A 23,033-nucleotide genomic window follows, 5' to 3' on the forward strand; every position below is an offset into this window, starting at 1 on the left:
GTGCTCAATGTGGATGTCATTCATCTCTCAGATTGGCCATGCATGCCGGAATGTTTACGCACTCACAGTCGTGAAGTGAAGAAATCGTGCACTTGTTTTGAAAAACAGGATGGGACATTTAAGGTGCACCCGAAGGGTATGTTGCGGTAGCGTTAATGGGTTAATGCACTGATGTGTAGAATGGCTCGTTCTGTACTCTAAAATTATGGATCGCTGGAAGCCCTCACACCACTCCTGGCACAGTGGTGCAACGGGTAAGCGATGATGCACCCTGCCCCAGCCCCGAAAGACGCGAGTTCGATCCCAGCCGCGGCAGACGAATTTCTATGGAGGCGAAATTCTAGAGGCCCGTGTACTGTGCGATGTCAGTGCACGTTAAAGAACCCCAGGTGGTCGAAATTTCCGGAGCCCTCCACTACGGCGTCCCACATAGCCTGAGTGGCTTTGGGACGTTAAACCCAAATAAACCAATAAACCAAACCAAACAGAGCCACCCGTCAGGCTGGAGAAACCCAGGTTGCTCTTCGCGAGCAGCTTCTCGAGACCAATCATAATTTAACTGCCACGTGCTATAGTGGTAAGTTTGCCTAAATTCCAGTAGGGAGCTTGGAAAAAAAAAAACAGCGTAAAACAACGGACGTAGAAAGCAGACACCACAAACGCTGCTTTTCTTTGCGCTGCTTCATTTCCACTAGTTTTACGGTGTGGACGCAAAACTAGCGGTAGGCAGGATACGGTCTTGCCACAAGGTCACATGACCTAGGTGGCCCACATTGGTTGCTTCTGTGGGCATTTTTCAATTACGCTGCCCCCGCTGCCACTGACTACGTCGATTCCGGGCATTATGCTCAGCTTGAGCCTTACTGCTGCTGCGTAAAAAAAAAAAAAAAAGTAGACCTGTTAGGACTGCAGAGTTATATTGCCTACATGAACCTTGACTTTCGTCACGCATTCCCCATTTTATAGTTGTAATTGTCTACGTGGGCAACCGGGGTTGTCAAGCGTAGTTCCAGGTGCAATATAAAATGATATATGCATTGAACCTTTTACAGAATATTTTTGTAGAATCTGGCAACCATTATTCTATTCCAATATTTTTTCTTCATTGCTTTTTCCTACCTTGTTTCCTTCGTGCAAGTGCTCCCTTTTCTAATGCAGTTTGGCACTCAGGCATACTAAATAAATAAATCCGCCGCGGTGGCTCAGTGATTACGGCGCTCGGCTGCTGACCCGAAATACGCGGGTTAGATCCCTGCTGCGACGGTTGAATTTCGATGGAGGCGAAATTCTAGAGGCCCGTGTGCTGTGCGATGTCAGTGCACGTTAAAGAACCCCAGGTGGTCGAAATTTCCGGAGCCCTCCACTACGGCGTCCATTAGAGCCTATACGCGCATATACGCGTATATTAGAGCATATACGTGCGCTTCGCCTCCGTGGATTCTAGTCGTTATGGAGAGCGCGAAAGAGAGGCAACAACGAAAGAACAAAGCGAGGATGAGACAACGCGCTCAATTGCAAGATCAATTCAACTAGGGTTAACCAGAGGTATACCACAACCGATTTTTTATTCTCGTTTGAGCCGTGTAGGCAGGTAGTTAGGATTCGTGCTAAACTAAGATATATAGATATGGCAGAATATTATTATCACATTTGGTTACCTCGCGATCTTCATAGGTATCTTAAGTGGCAGAATGTACAGCTAAAACCCAGAACTGTGATCCGGAAACTTTTGACGCGATCTAATTTGGCAGTCCTTCGCACGAACTTCTTCTAAAAAGAGTGCAAAGTGTCTTTGTCGCCGTGCACGAACATTTTCGTCTATAAGCGGCAGACGGGCATTGTCCTGTGGAATTTATATTTAGAAAATGCGCGTTTCTCTGTCGTTTGTAAAGTGAGTGTTAGGTTTCTGACGCTTTAAACACTGCTTTGTTGTCATAAAAAAGTTCCGTTCTTCTAAGATGTTCTGCAGAGATCTTTCAAGAAACGCATCACTTTGAACGCCTATATGGGAGATACATTACTACATAACACTCTAGTGAAATACCCCTGGACATCTTTGTTTCGATCTCCACAGCATATACGCCTAGAAAACAGCTACGGTGGATCGCATTGCGAGCCCAGCCTTTCGCTTCGTCAAAGTCGCAATTTTGCACCATAACTGCATATCTTGGAAATATTTGTCAGCAAGCTAATCGAACACGTGACTGCTACACATTTTCCATTGCCTGGCCAGGACTACCTGCTTTAGTGAGCGCGTGTTTATAATAGTTGTTATGATGGGTTTTGTGCGGTTATACAAGTTTGGAGTGGATTGTTAGTTACTTTGAATTAATTTTTGCACATGTCTTTTCTCTGCTGTGTTTTTCCCAACAGAGAACTCACTCTAAAGAGTTGGTCTAGCGTTCTTTCTGCCTTCATGGGCGCCAGCCCAAAGTGAAATCCTAAATGGCGACTTCTTGCGTGTGTTCCTGTCGCGTGCACGAATCCTTGAAGCGCCGTATTTTAACGTTGTGGCAGTATTTCTCTTCAATTGAGCATCGCATTAAAGGAGTGTGGTATGTTTAAAGGTTGACACAAGGTGTAGCTTTTTTTGTGAGTCTCCAATAAACACCACCCTAAAGTGGTACACAACGACTTGAACAATTCAGGGGCACTTTGACTGTCTAAAGTGCGTAGAGGCGAAAGTGTTTTCCGCACCACTTTGCCTATGTGGCACTGGTGACGTCACCACTGGATGACGTCACACATAACTGATGACGAAGTAATTACAAATTACTGATTAATGACTATGTACCACTTGACTGCTAATTAATGACGCTTAAGCTTCGCCTTAAAGGGCCACTGACCAGGGTCCGGACATTTTTGAAAAACAAGCCCACTGCATAGATGAGGCATCGAAGATAACCTCTGCAAAATACTAGAGCCATGCGCGCCCCGAAAAGCTGCGAAAATTCAAATCAAAGCCCGTTCGTTCTTTCCTTCCTTCAAAAACGGGCCCCGCCCACTACTCTGCACACCGCTGACGTCAAGGGTGGCTACTTTGGCTAAAGGCACTCCATTGGTGCATCGTTCTGACTGACGGGAGAAGGTTGGGCGTAGCCTTGGCGTCGCGTCGTCTGCACAAGGCTTTCCGCAGCGCCTTCTGTTCTGGCTCATGCCTCCAAACCCGCATGAAGGAAAAAAAAAAAAAACTGCGGAGGGAGCGTGCGGCGACAGCCTTGAACCCTTGCCATAAAAAGTAAAAAATAGTAAAACTGAGGGAGTTGGTTCGCCCCCCCCCTCCCCCCCCGCCGTGATCACGTCACGAGAAGCTCTGCGTGCGCGCTCCCTTCTCAGTTTCTTTTCTTCTATGCGAGCCCCCCAAAACAAGGTTTTAATTAGTAGTGCAGCAGAGCCTTTCCCTCGCTCGTCCACTTGAGCGCTCCGCATAGACACCGCTTATCCTCCATGCATCTTGCGTACGCCCTGACTCCAATGAACGACATGGGCTTCGGAGCGGAGAAAAGACACAAACACACAGAACACAAACACACATGAAGAAAAGCAAACGGGCGGTTGCCGGGTCCGCACTTCGCCGTGTGTTTCGAACAGAAACGACTTCCGCCCATCCGCTCGTGAAACGGTGGGGAGGCCTAAAAAAAAAATGAAAAGGTGGCTCGCTAACTGGGAATGACAAACAGATGTATGAAAGGGTGCGCTCGCTAACAAGTCTAGGTGGTCGAGCCGATCGCGCCTCTCGATCGTTCAGTGTGCGGAGAAAATGCGACGACGCTGTTTCAGCCCCAGCAGCAAAAACCAAGAAAAGAATTCTATTGAAGGCGGGGCCATGACGTAACCCCGTGACGCACTCCACAGACACCACGCCTCCGGCTTACGTCGGAGAAGGAAGGGGTGATTTTGCCTTGCCGAGCCTACTCGACGAGGAGCGGGAGAGAAGAATTTCGAGGAGGGAATGGAAGGAGAGGAGGCTCGCTGAAAGAGAGGTAGAGAGTGTCTGCTGAGCTGGGGTGGGTCCGTGGCCCTTTAAGGAGTGGAACGCGACAGCGTGTTGTAGCGCTGCCAGGCAGTCTACGGAACACAACCACCCGTTCGGCGCGATGCCTTGCCATTTGTACGCAACGCTTTTTGAGCAAAGGAAATGGCGCAGTAATTCTCAGTCATTTCGGTGGACACCTTAACCACACCGTACAGGAAGGGAGGAAGTGGGAGTGAAAGAAGAAAGAGGGGCCGTAATGAAGAAACTGAAAATTGTATTTGAGGAAAGGAGTAACTATCTCGGTGGACACCCGTCAAAACGCGGACACATCTGCCGACACGGCTGCCGACACGGCTGCTAACGACAGTATGAGGCATTAAAAGCTTTCGCCTTAAAATTATTGCTATGGCCATTTTGCCACCTGGTTGCGACAACGCCGCAGACAAGAGACGGCTAAATTGGCGAGGCTGTGAAATGCACTTTATCGGGTTGACTTGCGCGCACAAAAGAATGAACAAGTTGGTAGTGTCGGCGGCAATAAGAGTGCTCAGCGATCGCAGAACGGAGTGCCTGCAGCTCTCAGCCGCGCTCAGTTTACAGCTGAATTGGTCTGAGCAATACGCTTGAACGCTGAACAATGCGCATAAAAGACGGCGTGCCTCGCCACACTAGTTCTCCCATGCCACATGTCGGCTGTAAGCGCACGCACTCAACCACTGCCGTACGTCATACATAAATACGAGGGCCAATCAGAAAGTCTTTTCTCCTATTTTTTATCAGGCAAAGTAGGGCATTATCGGCCGGAAAAGTAAATGAATCATCGCTAAGGGCAGCGGAGCAGCTTCGGGGCCGCACCGCGGCGCTGTTATCTCGCGCCGCTTAAAGCCCCTCGATAATTTGAAAGTAGCGTCTTTCTGTGAACTATGCCGCCGCGCCCCGCACCCTCGCCGATCCTCCTCTCTCACATCTCCCATCGGCGCTTTTCTCAACGGTGATTGGCTCCGCGGGCAGTCTCCGGGAAAAGCGCGCGGAAAGTTCGCTCTTTTTGTGTTTTCATTTTTCGTCGGCGCCATTTTTTTGGCCAGCCGCCGCTGCTACGACCGAGCTCCCTGGAATTGCGCGCTTGCACTTCGCGTTATTCGCGCTCTTTTAGTGCAGCACTATGCCGATTTGCTGCGCATTTCAGTGCACAAGCCGGCGTGAAAAAGCCTTTGTTTAGCAAAACGTTCAGTTGGGCGAGTTGGTAGATATTCATGATGTAAACAGCGCGAACTACAAGGGGACTTGTCCTTCTTTTTCTTGTCCCTTGTAGTTCGCGCTGTTTACATCATGAAGTCTTTGTTCTTTTCGCGATTACGAACGGCAAGAAAGACAGCATTAGAAGAAAAAAGCGGCTGCACAACATCGGTCGCAAGAACTTTACCCCGACGAAGACTGCCCACCTCTGCGAGCAACTGTGCATTTCTTCCAAGCGACTGTGTATACTGAAACTGCATGCATGCGCATCACAAAGCCAATAACCTCACTGAATTCACTGATCATTTTGCGTCGTTATGCGTGTTATTGTTGCCACTTCATGGTTCCGCTCAACGTGCTATTATAGCGGCGGCTGATGAATACAATGTGTGTGCATGTGTTAGCAAGTGTGGAAGCAAAAGTGTTGTAATAAGGGAGTAATTACTCATTGACATCCACCCAAGCGCAGCCATACGGCTACAAAGGGGGATGGGGGATTCCCCTAAACATTTGACCAACATTGTTCCCACTTCGAGTTATTGATCAGTTCGCTCTCGCCCTACCATGAGCTTGCCGTCCCGGTTAGCTCAATTGGTAGAGCGACTACTCCGGTGTAGCGGTGGTCACGGGTTCGAACCCCGGACCAGGACGAATTTTTCTTTAACTGCGAAGTTTCTGAGAAAGCTGTATAGCTTTCCTTTGTAGCCGTATGGCTGCGCTTGGGTGGATGTCAATAAGTAATTACTCCCTTATTACAAATCTACTCCACCTTGGGGGATTCCCCTAAACATTTGACCAAAAGTGTTGGTATGCGTGGAGCGGTATCCGCGGTGTGGTAAAATTTTCGAACCTCTGGTGCACATCGCAGTAATGCGGCGCATGTCCCGAGTTAGATTTAACCTAGATTTTTTTTTTTATGAATGCAACTTGTCTAACGATCTACGCTTATTTGTTGTTTTGCTGAACCGTTACGCTTCTACCAGGTGAGATTATCAATGCCACATTCTCGGAAAAGACCTTATATTGCATTCACATAAATAATTCATTTTTTAATCACTTCAGTGCTTTCCATTGTTACCTGAATGTACTCAAGTATTGTAAATATCCAATGCATGCCATTTTTGTATTTTCATTGCTACAGTTTGTGACCATTTGCTTTAGTTGAGCATGGTCGCGGAGCCTTTTGTTGAATACATCATCCGCTCTAAAACTATAGGCCTACATCTGAGCTGTTTCATTTCCCTAGGTATGTTTTTGTTTTCTGTGTTTTGTTTTGAGGACTGCACCCAACGGGTGACAGTGTCCACAGCTGGCTTATAACGTGGTTTGTATGTATATTTCGGCGTAAAACTACACGACACATCTGTAATAAACATTGCATCTGAAAAACTGTGTCATATTGTGACTGTATTTATACTCAAGACTTATATTAGTCAGGCACTTGCTTCAGGATAGCCTTGGCTGTGGCTGACCAAATTGCTAAGACCCTATAACTTTCTCTTGGGTTTTGTCACGGTCTTTGCTATCAGTTTTTTTCTTTCGTAACGTAACATCTCTTTAAGCGGATTTAAAAAGGATAGAATGTGGGCGGAAAATGCCCAAGTGTGCCAAACTTTGGGGGTGGTCTACCTAAATTTGGAAGCCAGCATTGAGTTTCCTATAGTCAAATAAGGTTGGACCCCAAAGTTGGTCAAATATGGACGACGTCAAATTTACGGGTTCCAGAGAGAAAAATTTTGGGGATAGCCCACCTAATTTTGGAGCTCACCATTGAAATCGTCATATTAAAATTCGGCTTGACACCAATTTTTATGAAATTCGGACGAGGTCAAATTTTGGTGGTTGAGAGGGCCAAATTTTGGGGTGCGGACACTTTCCTCGGATGACGGAAAATTGGTGCGCGGATCTTTGGCTCTCGGCTTCGGCTCGAGATCACCTCAAGATCGCCGACAGCGGGAGCTGAAGTCGTTTCATGCTTAATAGAAAAAAATTCATATTCGTTTTCAAGCCGCCGAGAAAATTCTCAACTACAAAAACGATTAAGCCGTTGCATGTGCACTACGCGGTGCCAAACTCAGACTGAACCTTAATGAAAAATTTTAGGACGGTCATCGAAGCAAATGCCCCAGCTTGTTCCCAGCAACCATCTTACTTCTGAAACTCCACTCGTGAACAACTTCCTACACTGTACTTCAGACATGGCAGTTGCGCGACATGGCGTGTTGCCCGACAACACGTTCTACTTAATCCTACACTGTACTTCCGCGATAATTAGTTCGAAGTGAATCTACCTTTAAATAAACATTGGTATGCTCAAAATATTCAGGAATGTTCATATATATTGTAAATATTATGCTTATATACTATGCCATGTTCAGACAGACGGTATTGAAAAGTCAAAAAGAATGTGAGATGTATGCAGCAATGGTTTTGTTCGTGTCGCAAGCGCTCGTAATTGGCACTTTCATTGCGCGTACGAGACGCTAATTTATGTGGCTCGTGGTAGTCACGCGTGTCGCATGTCTTTCTCGTGTTTTTATTCAATAACAGCGTGGAAAAAGTGCGAACTTAAGAGCGCGCGCATGTGTCAGCCAACTGCCCGGACGGCGAGCGATGGCCAAAAAAGCGCGCCGTGTGCAGCGCGCGCAGGCGGCGGGCGAGGATATTCGAGGAGGAAAACGCCGGAGTGGAGGAGAGTGTCGCTACTTTCAAATTATCGAGGGGCTTTAGCGCCGCTCGCTTGCAGCCAGAGTGCCCCCTAGTGACGACAAACCTCGCTCTCGCGCTGGGGCTTCTCGCGCTTGATAAATACCTAGTGTTGCGTTCAACTGCTCTGCTGTTGACGGTCTCGACGAAGGGGAGCGCGCACAATCACAAATACACATACTATTCTACGTACCTTACAAAAAAATTGCGAGGACACTTTGGCAGCTAAAGTGTTGAGAGGCGAAAGCCGAGGACACTATGCCGTGACGACTTCCGGTGGATGTGACGTCACGCCGTTGCCGTGGCTATATATCGATACTCAAATCGTACATCCTTCGGGGATGTTAAGTGTTAATTGCGCTTAATTACACATTTTTCCATCTAATCTGACCTAAATCCGACGTTTTTTCGACCATTCTGTGGCAATTTTCACTATGTCGCGACGACTTCCGGTGCCGCTGGACATCGAGGCACCCTATGGTTGTACCGGCTGCATTTGGCAAATAGGCGTCCGGTTCCTCTGGCACGTTTTTGTTGTTGTCGTTGTTGTTGTTGTTGTTGTTGTTCTCTCTTGGAGTGGCACATATCTACAGTGGAAGAATATCGGCCAGGGTACTTTGTACATTGAGACAATTTTGAAACGTTGACTCATTTAAAGTCGACGAGGTTGGATTTAGAGTTAAAGAAAATAATTTTGAAAATCATAACTAACAAAGTACTCTTCCAGACGCAATAATGAATAATCGCACACTGGTGGCGTGCCAGAAGAAGAAGAGAAGTTGTGCTGACGAGGTATACCAGCTTTCAGCGATTCCAGCGTTTCCACACCTTGAGCCATGAGGCTCTCCTCGCTGCAGCGGATTTTCAACACCTGGCATTTCCTTGGAGTGTGCGGATGTGCAGTTCGAGGCAATGTGAGGTGTCCATGACCCTTTTGCGCTGCAGGATACCGCGGCTAAATCTTTATTTATGCCGATCGGGGCTTTCGATATCCAACCTTTGTGAGTCTTGTGGCGAAATTGAGTCTATAGAACATTTTTTCCTCTCCTGCCGGCGGCTCGCTGCTCTCCGTAGAATTTACTTGGAGATCCCCCTCGCTCGGCTTGGGCTTCCTCTATCTATTCCGATTCTCTTATCCTTCGGGGCAAGCGCCAAGGGATATGCCCTGAAACCAGTGTTCGATTCTATTCATGATTATATAATTTCATCTGGTAGATTCCTCTGCTAGAATGTGAATTCACAACTTTTCTTTCTCTGTATTTTTTGTTTTGTACAAATTCTAGCTCTGCGTCCCAAAATTTTAGATTTAAATATACTCCATTCTCTGTACATGAGTGCGTTTGTATCCGCTATGCACCCTGGCCAATCCCCCGCCGTGGGTATGTGCCATTCAGCCCGAGGACATCATCATCATCATCATCATTATACCTTGGCCAATCCCCCCACGTGGGTATGTGCCATTATAAAGAGGTGAAGAAGAAGAAGAAGAAGAAGAAGAAGAAGAGGTGGCAGGCGATGTTTGTTACTCTGATTCGAGCTGCGGAATACGTCGGTCTCGACGTAGTCACGTAACAGGCTTCCCCTAAAAACCGAAGCCCGTCGACGGCTGACTGCGACAGGAGCTCAACAGCAGGTGAGCTGGCCGGCTGACTGCACTTAGAGTAGCCCACTATGCAAACCCATGGCTACATATCTGCCTACACGCCATACCTGGTTATATCTACCCCTAGCCTTTACCTATGGCTATCATCACCATCATCAACAACCTGACTATGCCCACTGCAGGGCAAAGGCTTCTTGATATCTCTCCAATTAAGCTTGTTATTTGCCAGTTGCGGCCACCGTATACCCGCAAATTTCTCAATCTCATCCGCCCACCTAATTTTCTACTGCCCCTTGCTCCGCTTGCCTTCTCTTGGAACCCACTCCGTTACCCTGAAGGACCAGCGGTTATCTTGTCTACGCATTACATGTCCTGCCCAAGCCCATTTCTACCTCTTGATTTCGACTCGGATGTCATTAACCCGTGTCATTAACTCTCCCCTGCTATTCCTGGAGCCTATGTCATGATCGCCTACCGCCTGGTCTCTGGCCTGCTTCTTGCCTACATTCGCATTGAAGTCGCCCATTAGTACAGTGCCCTGTGATTTTATTTTTTTTTTCATTGCCTATTCCACGTATTCTTAGAAGCTTTCAACGATCAGGTCATCATGGCTTGATGTAGGCGCGTAAGCCTGCACCACCTTCAGCTTACACCACTTATTAACCCTGATTACAACAGCTGCCACCCTCTCGTTAACACTATATAACTCATTTATGTTGCCAGCTATATCCTTATTGATGAGGAATCCCATGCGTAGTTATCGTCTGTCTGCTAATCCACGATAGCACAGTACGTGGCCGCCCTTTAGTACTGTATGCGCCTCATCTGTCCTCCTAACCTCACTAAGCCCTATGACATCCCAATTAATACCCCCTAATTCCTCCAGCAGCACTGCTAAACTAGCCTCACTGGATAAGATTCTAGCGTTAAACGTTGCCAGGTTCAGTTTCCAATGGCGACCTGTCTGATGCCAGAGATTCTTAGCACACCCCGCTACGTCACAGATCCGACCGCCGCCTTGGGCAGTTGCTCCGCAGCCGCTGGGGACCGAGGACCGAGGACCGAGGACCGAGGGTGCGGCCACGTACTACACCAAGGTGGCCAAATCCTGCTGCGGCGAGGGAGTGCGTTGCCGGGTGCGTTTCGCCTCCATCAAAACGCAAAGGCTTGGTACTACGGCTTAGTATCCGAACGCGCTAACCACTGAGCCACCGCCGCGGGTACAATTATCCGCGCCTTGCGCCACTTGTTGCCACCCCATCATCGCAAGCAGCCGCTGCGTTGGCTCAGTGGTTGCGGTGCTCGGCTACTGACCCGAAAGACGCAGGTTCGATACCGGCCGCGGCCGGCGGTCGCATTTCGATGGAGGCGAAATGCTAGAGGCCCGTGTACTGTGCGATATCAGTGCACGTTAAAGATCCCCAAGTGGCCAAATTTTCCGGAGCTCTTCACTACGGCGTCCCTCAAAGCCGAAGTCGCTTTGGGACGTTAAACAAAACTAAAATCAAGCCATCATCGCAAGCTCCCGATCGCATTTGGCGGCTCGGCTCACCCCCCCGCCCCCCCCCCCCCTCCCCCAGCTGCATATTTTTCCTTGTATACCACTCCGTTACCTTATGTTATACGCACTGCATGCCCTGCCCGTGTCCAATTCCTCTTCTTAACTTGAGGATTTATTATATAGGGTTTTTTTCTACCTTAATAGGCGGTGATCAAATGCAAAGTAGATTAAGTACTTCAGCCATTCCACAAGAGAAAAAACGCCTCTACGATTATGCTTTCACATTAATGCGCTTCACAAGCGCATTGTATTTCATGCTTCCACGAATTGTGCCCTTGCTATTTTCGATGAAATGAAGATTTTACCGACACCTGTGCTGAGCACGCTCGGACCACTCATCGCTGTCAGGGACATCACTGGTAACGTGACGCTGACGTCATGGTCATGTGAGTTATGCCCCTTTCATTTGCTTTGTAAGCTGCCGTGCTCCATCTGTTTCGTAGCCACCATCCCAGGGGTCAGTTATGGCGCAGTATTTGTGTCACATCTCGGCGGACACCTGAACCGCGTCGTAAGGGAAGGGAGGAAGGTGGGAGTGAATGAAGAAAGAGAGAAAGAGATGTCGTGGTGGAGGGCTCCAGAATAATTTCGACTACCACCTCGTGATCTTTAACGCGCACTGACATCGCACAGCCCACGGGCGCATTTTGTGTTTAGCCTCCATCGAAACGCGGCCGCCGCGGTCGGGTTCGAACCCGGGCATTCCGGCTCAGTAGCCGAGCGTTCTAACCACTGAGCAACCACGGCGGATAGCACTTGAAGGTGAAACTTGGGGCCACCGCGAAACTGGCTTTACCTAGCGTAGCGAAGCTTTCGCTTCCAAAATATATGGGCACCGTCATATATCGAAGCGGATGCCTGCTACTGCAGCTAGTAGTTGGAATATGGCTGTGGATGAACCTTCATTTGCATAGAAGCTGACGCAAACCCGCTCAAAAGTTGCAGCAGAAGCTGCGACAAAGGTGAACTGTAACGCTATCACATTCCGCTTTTTGGCCTCAGCGTCCCCGGAGTTATAACTTACATTGCACTTTGTTGACGCTGCCACCAGTTGTTGGCGATGATGGGTCGGTTCGGGGTCGTTGCTAGCTCGCTGCTGCTGCTGCTCGCTTGACGGAACCGTGGTCAAGCTTCGACACCCGTTCCCACCACCACCAGGACATGAGTGCCCTCAAGTCGAAGAGTTAAGGTGATGGGAGGAAGATTACAAGAGTGTTTATTTACATCTTTTTACAAGCATAAGAAACTGAAGTGAGGCTCCAAAAGAGGCTTGAAGTGAGCTCAAAATGAGGCGAAGTGAGCTGCTCTGCCGCATTCGTTCTCAACATTTATACTGTTCGCCTTCCCTAAATTCCCTAGGTTGAGGACGCCCACGCCGGGGTGGGAGGGCCCAGATCACAAACAACACAAACTTGTGCGCACAAACACACCACTGCACTTAGGGCCACGCCCCCGTCACATGTTGAGTCTGAGGGAAAGAAGGTTGTCGTCGAGGTAGCGTTGACTGTGGTAGGTGATGGCCTCCGGCCAGTCGAAGGTTTCTGCGGGTCACCGACATCTGCTGATAATCAAAGACACCCGCCGCTCGAGGCCGGAACAAAGAGGTCACGAAAAGGCCAGAAAGTGGTTCCTTGTCCCTTGTCGAACGATGCCCGCCAGCTCGTCGCGGTGCTTGGCTCGCCTAAGAGCCACAGCAAACGAAGCCCTTTGTTCCCCCGGCACGCTCACAGCAATTGGGGAAGATAACGTCGGTCTCCCCGCGGCGGCGGCGGCGGCGACACTTGAAGAGACTTCGGAAAGGCGGTCTGTTTTTGCTAAAACTTCAATCCCTTCTTTATGGTTCTGTACTCCGACCAGGGAGGGCTCGGTAAATGGAATCAGCTGTCACCTGGGTCCCCTGTGTGGTCCATGACGGCAGGCTTGGGGCAATGGTCGCCGAGTAGAAAGCAGGTACTCTCAGCCACCCAGGAGACATATGTGTGCTGGCTGCTTCCGCCGCTGCTTAGCCTTCGCCGTACCTTGCTTAACGACGATCCACGTCTGATAGTAATTCTTTCCAGGCCCGTGTACTACGATCTTTACAGCTCCTCCGCGGCCCGGAAAATCTCGAATGGCCAGCGTTTCCCACCGCTGGGCAGGAAGAGATGGGCTCGCGTCCACGTTGATATCTTGGCTTGCAACATCAACTCCCAAGGCAAACCCAAAACACCAAACCACCAACAAAGGAAAGCACAGATGGGACGTTCCAAACAACAAAGCACCGCTCCACGCGCAAGCGCTTGGAATTCACTCAAGACCCACCAGGCTTCCTTTTAATACCAAACAAAATCCTGTTTCAGAATAATGACCCCTCAATTTTGCCCGAATTTAGGGTCAAAGCGAGCGTCCGCGTCACATCTGAGGTCGCCAAAGACAGACTGCCACGTTGTACGACAAGCGGTGGTGTGTCAAAGCCTACAAATTTTGAATAGAAACTCCATTCCTTATCAATCAAGCTCTGATCCCCTATACCACCCGAATATCGAAAGTCTGCTTAAAATTTTGGCCCACGCTCAGTTTAATCCTCTGGCTCTTCTCAAAGAAGCTTGATCGCTCGAGACTGAGAATCAACTGCTCCAGTTAAACTCACAAAGATGCGACTGCTGATCAAAATCGGTACTCATTCCAGTAAAGGCGCAAAACTTCTCTTATACTCATTGTGTCAGGCACCGTAACCTATACACAAAGCTGCCACGGCTGTTCTCAACAAAATTCTGCAGCCACTTCAGTTGGTCAATCTCCGAATACCACAATCGGATAACTAACCACGCGCCATTAAACAAGAGTACGCAGATATGCACAACTATGCGCACTTTCTTTGCCTTCGCAAGGCATTAGCTACTCTGCCGTTAATGTAGCAACAACATCTTGGTATCTCAACCAAGTCGGACACGTCTGAGTCTACTATCGATACAAAAGAAACCTGTGCCAACCTTCAAACACAGCAAAACTTAAATGCTCTGAACGGTTCCAACTATCCAAACAGCCCATGGTCTACTCAGGAATCTTCGCTACACTCCTTTAGGTGCCCTTATTTCTCGGTAGCACGGCAAACTGCCACTAATTTCTAATTCAGACTTTAATCTTTCTCAATTTTAAGAGAAAACACAGTAACGTCCAATCACTCTAAATCTTTAGCTCAAAACAAAGTAGCCTTTCCATTTTTGATTTTGCACACAAAAAAAAAAGGAACAAATAACCAGCTACTTTGAATGGCAACGCGGGGGTGAAAACTGACTCACCTCCGCCGTGTCGAAGTGATTAGCCCTTCAGACGCGCCCTCTGGGGTCGCGCTTTGACTGATGACACTGCTGTCATTTCGCTACAAAAGGCCACTGAAAGAAGCCATCTACGACTCCGTCTGTCGTCTCCGCGCCCCCTCGACACGCTCAGAAAGCCTTGGTAGGGCATGCAAAGTCTAGAACCGGCTCTTGGCGACGCACAGCGACCAGCGCGGGAAGCTGTTCTTTGCTGTCGCCCCCAGCACGAAGCTCGGCTACCCTTTCGCCCTGCGCGCTTCCGGGAATCCAGTGCCGAAAGTGAAGGACGCCTCCTTTTTTTCAACTGCGCGCGGTGAGCATGCCTGCGTGCGGGGTCTCTGTTTCTCAATCCCTGTGCTCGCATGCGCTGACGGTCGCGCAACCTAGCGCATTCCGGTCTCTTGGGCCGCTTTGCCTTTTCCCTTGCCGCCTTCTTGCCAGGTACGGGTTGTCTGGGTTTTCCCGCAGGCCGATGCCCTTTGAAAACCCCCCCTCCTGCTCTGCTTGCAAGATGCGGTGTTCCCTTTCTGTTACTGCGGTCAGATTTACAACAATCCACGCGTGTCGCCTGACCAGTAACTTTAGCTGCAAACTTGCGAGCTCTAATGCGGGAAGGCTTCTCTTTCCCTTCCGCCGCAATTTCATCTGTGCTAACACTAGCACCTGTACGTGCACGCGAATTTAGGGCCTGACATTTCATCCGTTTCCTTTTTGTCCTTGCCCTCTTCCTTTTTCGCTTTGGACTTTCCGCGTGCACCGCATGATCCAAGACTGTTTCCTCCAGCCCTTGACATGCATCGCGTGGTCCTTCCTTAGGCACAAAATTGACCTCTTTGCCTTCGCAACAGATGGTCATCTCTACAGAGCTGACAGACGGACCTTCAGCTGCCCCGGAAATGAGCAGTTCGCTCCCCTGAAGGTAGTCCTCTGCAGCTGGCTCATCGCTCTCAGTGCTTTCCTCCGAAACGCACTGCTCTTTTCGAATCGGGCTCTCTTCCTGTGTCTCAGCCTGGCTTTCACTACTGCGTTTTAACTCAACAGCAGCTTCGCACTCTTTATTCGCCAGCTTCGCCGAGGTAGCCACAACAATGGCTTGTTCACTGACGCCGCAGTGACGCTTTAACTCACAGTTGCCACGATTCTCAATCACTAAAGGGCTTCCCTTTGTTTCCTTTTCGAAACGTCTACCTTTGGGGAAGTTATCCCTTTTACACCCGTGCCGGTTAGTCGCTTGTACAGGCCCCTTTCTAGCGTCCTCACGCTTAACCAAATCGGCCACGGTTTCTACTCTCACTGCACAGCCTCTCTTCGGAGCTCTCTCTATTCTAAACCGCGGGTGCCGGTTAGACTCCGTTTCTTGGCCCTTAATCGCAGGTTTGCGACTATCTGACTGGGCAACAGTCTCGCTAGCTAGCCTCGGAGGTCTCTCTTGGCTCGGCTTTGTCCGACGCCATCCATGCCCTCTCCACACGTTTTCTGAACGAGATCTAGCGGAGTTACACTTAGCTAACTCGGAGACGGTCTCTGTAGCCTCTCTATTTTGGCCGTGCTCTGTCGTGTGCCATCCATGCCGGTTTTGCGCCATTTCGCAATCCTGTATTATGGCGTCATGTCTCTCTAACTCGGCGATAGACTGGAACATTGAAGGCCATGTCTGGACGGAGATAGCGTCACTCATTGCTACTTCGTTCCCATTAAGACCACTCAGCATTGCGAGCCGCCTTTTCTCAGCCTCGAGTTTAAGCTCTTTTAGCTCCGCTGCTAGTTTCTGCATACGCTCTTCCCGAGCTCTTCTACTTTCCTGTAGCTGTGCCTCTAGTCTCACTCTTTCCGCTTCCTCAGCGCTTTTACGCTCCTGTAGCTGTACTTCCTCAGCTGTTTTACGCTGCTCTTCTTTTGCCCACTTCTGCATATTATCCCAAGCAATTTCAAAATCATCCTCTTCCTCCGTTTCCAAATTTTGGATTGCCTGGACAATATCCGAATCTTCCGCTCTTTCCTCCACATCCACTCCTAGCTCATCGCACAAGAACAACAGTTCTGTCCTCGACAACCTCGTCAGGTCCACGGTCGCTGCTTTCAAATATTGGCTTTGCTCGCTCATGGTGATTCTGAGCAACTACCCCTGTGCTACAGACATACAAACACCGATCAACCAGCAGTTCAAATTATTAACCCAGAATTTGAAGCCTGGAGGATCCAAAGCAAAAACCAAACACTCACCCGCAGATGCAGCACCATGTCACCCGGTTCATCACACCGCTGCCAACCAGTTGTTGACGCTGCCACCAGTTGTTGGCGATGATGGGTCGGTTCGGGGTCGTTGCTAGCTCGCTGCTGCTGCTGCTCGCTTGACGGAACCGTGGTCAAGCTTCGACACCCGTTCCCACCACCACCAGGACATGGGTGCCCTCAAGTCGAAGAGTTAAGGTGATGGGAGGAAGATTACAAGAGTGTTTATTTACATCTTTTTACAAGCATAAGAAACTGAAGTGAGGCTCCAAAAGAGGCTTGAAGTGAGCTCAAAATGAGGCGAAGTGAGCTGCTCTGCCGCATTCGTTCTCAACATTTATACTGTTCGCCTTCCCTAAATTCCCTAGGTTGAGGACGCCCACGCCGGGGTGGGAGGGCCCAGATCACAAACAACACAAACTTGTGCGCACAAACACACCACTGCACTTAGGGCCACGCCCCCGTCACATGTTGAGTCTGAGGGAAAGAAGGTTGTCGTCGAGGTAGCGTTGACTGTGGTAGGTGATGGCCTCCGGCCAGTCGAAGGTTTCTGCGGGTCACCGACATCTGCTGATAATCAAAGACACCCGCCGCTCGAGGCCGGAACAAAGAGGTCACGAAAAGGCCAGAAAGTGGTTCCTTGTCCCTTGTCGAACGATGCCCGCCAGCTCGTCGCGGTGCTTGGCTCGCCTAAGAGCCACAGCAAACGAAGCCCTTTGTTCCCCCGGCACGCTCACAGCAATTGGGGAAGATAACGTCGGTCTCCCCGCGGCGGCGGCGGCGGCGACACTTGAAGAGACTTCGGAAAGGCGGTCTGTTTTTGCTAAAACTTCAATCCCTTCTTTATGGTTCTGTACTCCGACCAGGGAGGGCTCGGTAAATGGAATCAGCTGTCACCTGGGTCCCCTGTGTGGTCCATGACGGCAGGCTTGGGGCAATGGTCGCCGAGTAGAAAGCAGGTACTCTCAGCCACCCAGGAGACATATGTGTGCTGGCTGCTTCCGCCGCTGCTTAGCCTTCGCCGTACCTTGCTTAACGACGATCCACGTCTGATAGTAATTCTTTCCAGGCCCGTGTACTACGATCTTTACAACTTGTTACCGCTATGCTCTCGAACACAGAGATGAAAGGCTACCGGTCACACCAGAACATCATTCCCATCTGCTCTGCTCTCACGGATACCTCTTCCTCCCGGGCCGTCACAAAGAGAAGCCGCATGCTTCTTCCCGGGCCCGCGGTCACCCAGAGGCGCATTGCGAGGGAGCTCAACGAGATGCTTACTGACCCGCCGCCCAACTGCTCGGCGGGGCCCGTCGACCCGGCGGACGTGTACAAGTGGCAGGCCACCATCGCGGGACCGGAGGGGAGCCCTTTCGAAGGAGGCCTGTTCAAGCTGAGCATCCGCTTTCCCGAAGAGTACCCCTTGAAGCCACCCGTGGTACGCAGCCCTCATATGGCCGGCTCAGTGCAGTAGTAGTAGTAGTATAAAACTTTATTCCGCAAAATGGGACGGGGTTTAGGGGTTGGGGTATTTATAGAGCAGGAGGTGGTGTTCCTGGGTACAGGATCCCATTGGTTCTTGCTGCCCCCTCGGCCCGCTCAACCAGCGCAAGCTGATCTTGCGGGTCGGAGCTGGACAGAAGCTCCTCCCACTGCTCGACTGACGGGTTTCTAACTTTGGGCTCTATCGGGCTCGCCCGACAGCCCCATGTGGAAGACTTCGAAGCTATTCCGCGCTACGCCTCGGTTACGCTACTGCATTAAACGCATGTGATAAGTTCATTTATGCAGTGAGGTGCCCTCTCTACCTTTCTCGCTGCGCTTCTCCTTCGAGGAGGGGCATAGAACATCATACGTTCTTCAGATTCAATAGAAGCAAGTGAAGCACTGTGGTTTTGAAGCTGCTTCGGTGATACCTAGTGATGCTTAATTTTTGTGTCATGTTTTCTTCTCTACAATGATACGGAAGACACTGCTACGTGTGAATCACCATATGGTATCCTCCTACTACCGCTAAATAATTTACAATCGAATTTTTCTGTTACGCTGTTGCGTTTTTGGTTTCAACAGCCGAACGATGACTGTGACGTCAAAGTGGGGTTATATGTCACGTAAGGCATGGAAAAAATGCGATATAATCGCTGCTTGGTCGTTTTAATTCTCTACAGTGCTGAAGCCAGCCTTCCTCAAGAGTCTAAATGACAGCGAATGTAGAAGCACCGATTACATTGCAGTGTTTTATGCCTCACATGACCTATAACCTCTCTCTGGCGTCACAGTCATCGTTCGACTGTTGAAACCGAAACCGAAACAGCACTAGAAAGAAATTCGATTATAAGTTATTTAGCGGTTCTAGGAGAATACCACGTGGCAATCCGTGCATAATAATGCTTTATACGTTTACAAAGAAGAAAACATGCACCCAAAAGTTAGGTGTCTATACTCCTTTAAGAAATCTTATGTAAGGCGCCAAAGAAAGACAGAGCCGGCTTAATATAACGGCCACGTTTTATATTCCGTTTCATTTTTGTTTTACCCTGTGATTTGCTAAGCCGATGTCACGCCTAGCGTTTCCTTCTGGCCGTTAGTTCAGGCCCAACGATTGGGATGCCACGGCTTTGTTCGAGACATTCGTAAAGAAAAAAAAAATGGAAAAGAATCATCATACTGAACCGGCAAAGGAGAATCAAAACAAGATTGACTGCACTGAACATTGGTGCGGTGGAAAGGCGATAGCATGCTTATTTCACTTGCCAATCTATTGAATTGCTGGTTCTGTTCCAATTCCGACTACGCAACTACGTAAAATATGTCGCACTTATAGATCGCAGCGAGCTCTCATACAACTTCCGACGCAGTGGCGCAGCGGTTAAACGATGCGCCACTGTATTGGCAGTTGGCTGTTTCCCGGTGGGGTTTGGGGAACCCAGGTTTTTCTTCTCGAGTAATTCGAGGAGGAGTAGCTCCCGCAAGCCACCTCATTTTTGAAGCGAAAAGCTTCACTACGCTAGTCAACACCGCGCTTCGAGTGAGCCGGCGTATGTCGGAGCACGAGTGACGTCACGCACGCAGCGCACTACTGCGCATGTGCGCCGCCGCTTCTCCTCCTCGCAACCGTTTGACCTTTCGCCGTGGCCGTGCGCAGTGCGCATTTGAAAGCAGGGGTATATAAGGCGCGCTTGCCCATAGAACAGGCGCACGCTGCCGCGTGCTATGCGTCATCGTTTGACGTTCGCCGCAAGCGCGTGTTTATGGCGGATCACCGCAGCTTTTCGCTTCGTGATATCCAGGCTTAACCTTAGCTAAGCCCCAGCCAATTTTTTTTTACAGCTAGTTATTTAGGGGCGTATATTTTTACACGTGGGCCTGCTGTTGTCCATGTCGATCTACTTAGCCATTTTCATTTTTGCTCAGTCATTAATCATCCGGCGTCCCTCTGCTCTTCCCTAAAGGTGAATAAAAGGAGGGGGAAGGGCAAGTGGATAGAGGCAAAACCCTTTAAACGCCACCTAGGAAATGGAGGAAATGCAGTTTTCGCCTTTATGGCCCTCCCAATGTTCTCGCGTCAAAACAACGTCTACTAACTTGAGTACTTGAGTATGAGTGGGAGCATGTGTAGCAGCCGGTCGTTCAGTATACAACTGCGGTTGGGAACCGCAAGGCCATCCACTAAGAGAAACAGAAGAAAATAAATGTCGGGAGGTCAAACAGTCAGCGCCCGGTTGCTTAGGTACAGCCTTTGTCAAAAGTTTAGAGCCCAAGAAGTTTGCTTCAAAGCACTATTGTGGCACCCCTGTAGCACTCACCGAAGTCCTACGCATCGGAGACAGCAGGACGAAAAATCTTCTTACCTTCAGGAGATTTGGGACGCTGAGCGCGCATTACGAGCAAACCAGTGTGGCCCAGAAGCAAACCCCCTGGGCTTTAAACTTCTGACAAAAGCTGTACCTGAACATGAGGAGCGTATCTGCTAAAAATGTTCGCGTCAATGAAATGAGCCTGCATATTCCTTTTCTAAACGCAGGTGAGGTTCCTGACCAGGATCTACCACCCGAACATAAGCAGCCCCGCGGGCATCGTCTGCTTGGACGTCCTCAAGTCCCAGTGGTCCCCCGCGCTGTCCATCGGCAAAGTGCTCCTCTGTATCACTGTGCTCATGTGCGACCCCAACCCCGACGACCCGCTCGTGCCTTCCGTCGCCCAGGTGTACAAGGACAACCGGCCGCTGTATGACGCCACCGCCAAGGAATGGACCAGGACTTACGCCATGGAGTGACGCCCATTTGGATTGGATTGGATAGGATTATATTAGGTTGGACGCTCTCCCCTAGATAACAACGATTCGCGTTTTCGTGAATCGTTGTAGTTACTGTGCGATGTGAATAAACTTTGCGATTAATGTGACGACCCGCTCTGGATCAATGCGAAAGCAAAACGTCCACATATTATTCGACGTCCGTGGCTATTTTGACTTCCAAGTGCAATTTCCGCGTGTAATTAACTAATTGCAACTCAGGAACAAAATTTTTCCGACAGCAAAATCTCATCGCGCACTATCTAACATAATCCAGCTATATCCGTCAAACGGGCCGTTGCTTCAATGAGCGCCTCTTGGAACACAAGCGAGATCTGAGGCAGGTGCGGCCGCCCAGCAACATCAGTTTGCACTGCAAAAACCACAAATGTCATCCAATATTAGAAGAAAGTGAAGCCATCTTCTGTCACAAGAACAGAACAGTCAGGGAGATAGTAGAGGCATTTTTAAACTTTTGCACAGTTATCATTAACGGACGACACAATCGTGCAGACAAGTTTTGATGGTGCGACATAGCCACCTAATGCTTTCGTATTAATTAACTAGTGGCGCCCCCTAGCAGAACACGAACGCCTGCTGGAGAGAGTCCACTCTAGAGCATTCAAAAGCAATGCTCGCAGTCTGAATGCGCCCACTATACGGTCGAGTGTGGACGCTTGAATTGGCCACAAACAACGTGCTGCTAGTCTTGCATTTTTGCTTGATCCTTAAACATAGGTTTACCCACAAGAGGCAAGGGAGTTGAACTTGCGTGAAATAACTTTGCGTGTGTTTGTACGCGTCCCGTGAAATGCCGGTGATGTATTGATAGAAGGTGTCAAAGGGGCGCGTGAAGAAATGTAGTAAAATATGACGTATTAAGTTTTGAACGTAGATAACTTATTTCACTGGTTCATACTAATGTTTCTCCTAGGAAAAGAAACAAGGACAATGCACGACTGACGACACCCTACAAATTGCCCAAGCGCATCATATTTGCGATGCTGGTGTAAAGTTGAAAAGCGCTCTGTCGCTATTCTCGAAACTACTTAAGGAATGTTTTCTTGCAAAAAAATTCTTTTACAATGGTGACGTTATAAACTGATGGGCATAGTTTGGCCTGTGTCCTGGCCAGCTGCTCTGGCTGAACCCTTGTACTGTATATTCCCATTCTAAAAACCAGTTACGTACTGGAATATCCTGTCTGCGTCCTGGTTCCAATACAGAAAAAGTACAAAACCGGGTTTACCAAAACCGGAAACTGCGCAGTTTCGTAAAGATTCGTCTATAGATGGTGCGGAAAATTTAAAGGACGAAAGGAAACAGACAACACGGGTATTTGATCATTCAATCCAAGCTGCAAAATACTTCATTACAAAGAGCGCTGAAAGTGGTAGTTGCGCCGCATTGCTGATATTTCACTGAACATAGCAGAAGTCATATCTGGCTCTGGGATCTACTGTCTCGTTTTATAACGACCCAATGCCTTAACCTGCAGAGTTCAAAATCGCTGGTTTATTAGGCTATAATGCTTGCGGAGCTTACCGCACAAACATAGTTTTAATAAAGTTATGGTTTATTAGGGTATAATTCATGAGGAGCTTACCGCACAAAGCAACGAACTAGCCCATGTGGTGACGTCATAATCACGGTAACGGCGCAGAGGACATATCATTCCACATGAGCATACTACCTATAGCGACAGTGCAAATAGAAGAAAAAAAACGAGATCACGTTTGCACTAACGCTGGACTAACGTTCGTTTTTATTCTTTTTTAAAATTTCCTCCTCAGTTATTCTGAATTCTTACACAAAGCAAATCCTAGCTTGGCACTAATCTACCTTCTTCTTTTGGCTCTCCGCACTGAACCCTGGCCTATCCCCCATCGTGGGTATGTGCCCAGTCACTAAGGCAACTATCCTGTTGCAGAAACGCATATGTTACTCTGATATATGACTGCGTCGATAATCTCACCTTCCCCTCTTCACGGGAGACTAGAGTCGTGCATTCTACTGGGAGCCGTCGTGGTGGCTCAGTGGTTATGGCGTTCGGCTGCTGACCCGAAAGACGAGAGTTCAAACCCGGCCGCAAAATTCTAGAGGCCCGTGTACTGTGCGATGTCAGT

At 49.1% G+C, this 23,033-nt stretch overlaps 1 protein-coding gene across 1 annotated transcript; it reads left to right on the top strand.

The window, feature by feature from the left end:
* Positions 1-17,718: 17,718 nt before the first annotated feature.
* Positions 17,719-20,889, top strand: LOC149347372 (ubiquitin-conjugating enzyme E2 D2B-like). The gene is made up of 2 exons (XM_089541571.1): positions 17,719-18,051; positions 20,638-20,889. The coding sequence occupies exons 1-2, from the start codon at positions 17,719-17,721 to the stop codon at positions 20,887-20,889; spliced, it is 585 nt and encodes a 194-aa protein (XP_089397697.1).
* Positions 20,890-23,033: the final 2,144 nt, after the last annotated feature.

Source organism: Amblyomma mixtum, chromosome 4, assembly GCF_055824585.1.
Source record: "Amblyomma mixtum isolate Tamu chromosome 4, ASM5582458v1, whole genome shotgun sequence".
NCBI classification, from domain to species: Eukaryota; Metazoa; Arthropoda; class Arachnida; order Ixodida; family Ixodidae; genus Amblyomma; species Amblyomma mixtum.

Coding starts and splice junctions, on each gene's coding strand:
- LOC149347372 (XM_089541571.1), top strand. CDS start 17,719: ATGCTCTCGAACACAGAGATGAAAGGCTACCGGTCACACCAGAACATC. Junction 18,052..20,637: donor ACCCCTTGAAGCCACCCGTG/GTACGCAGCCCT, acceptor TTCTAAACGCAG/GTGAGGTTCCTGACCAGGAT.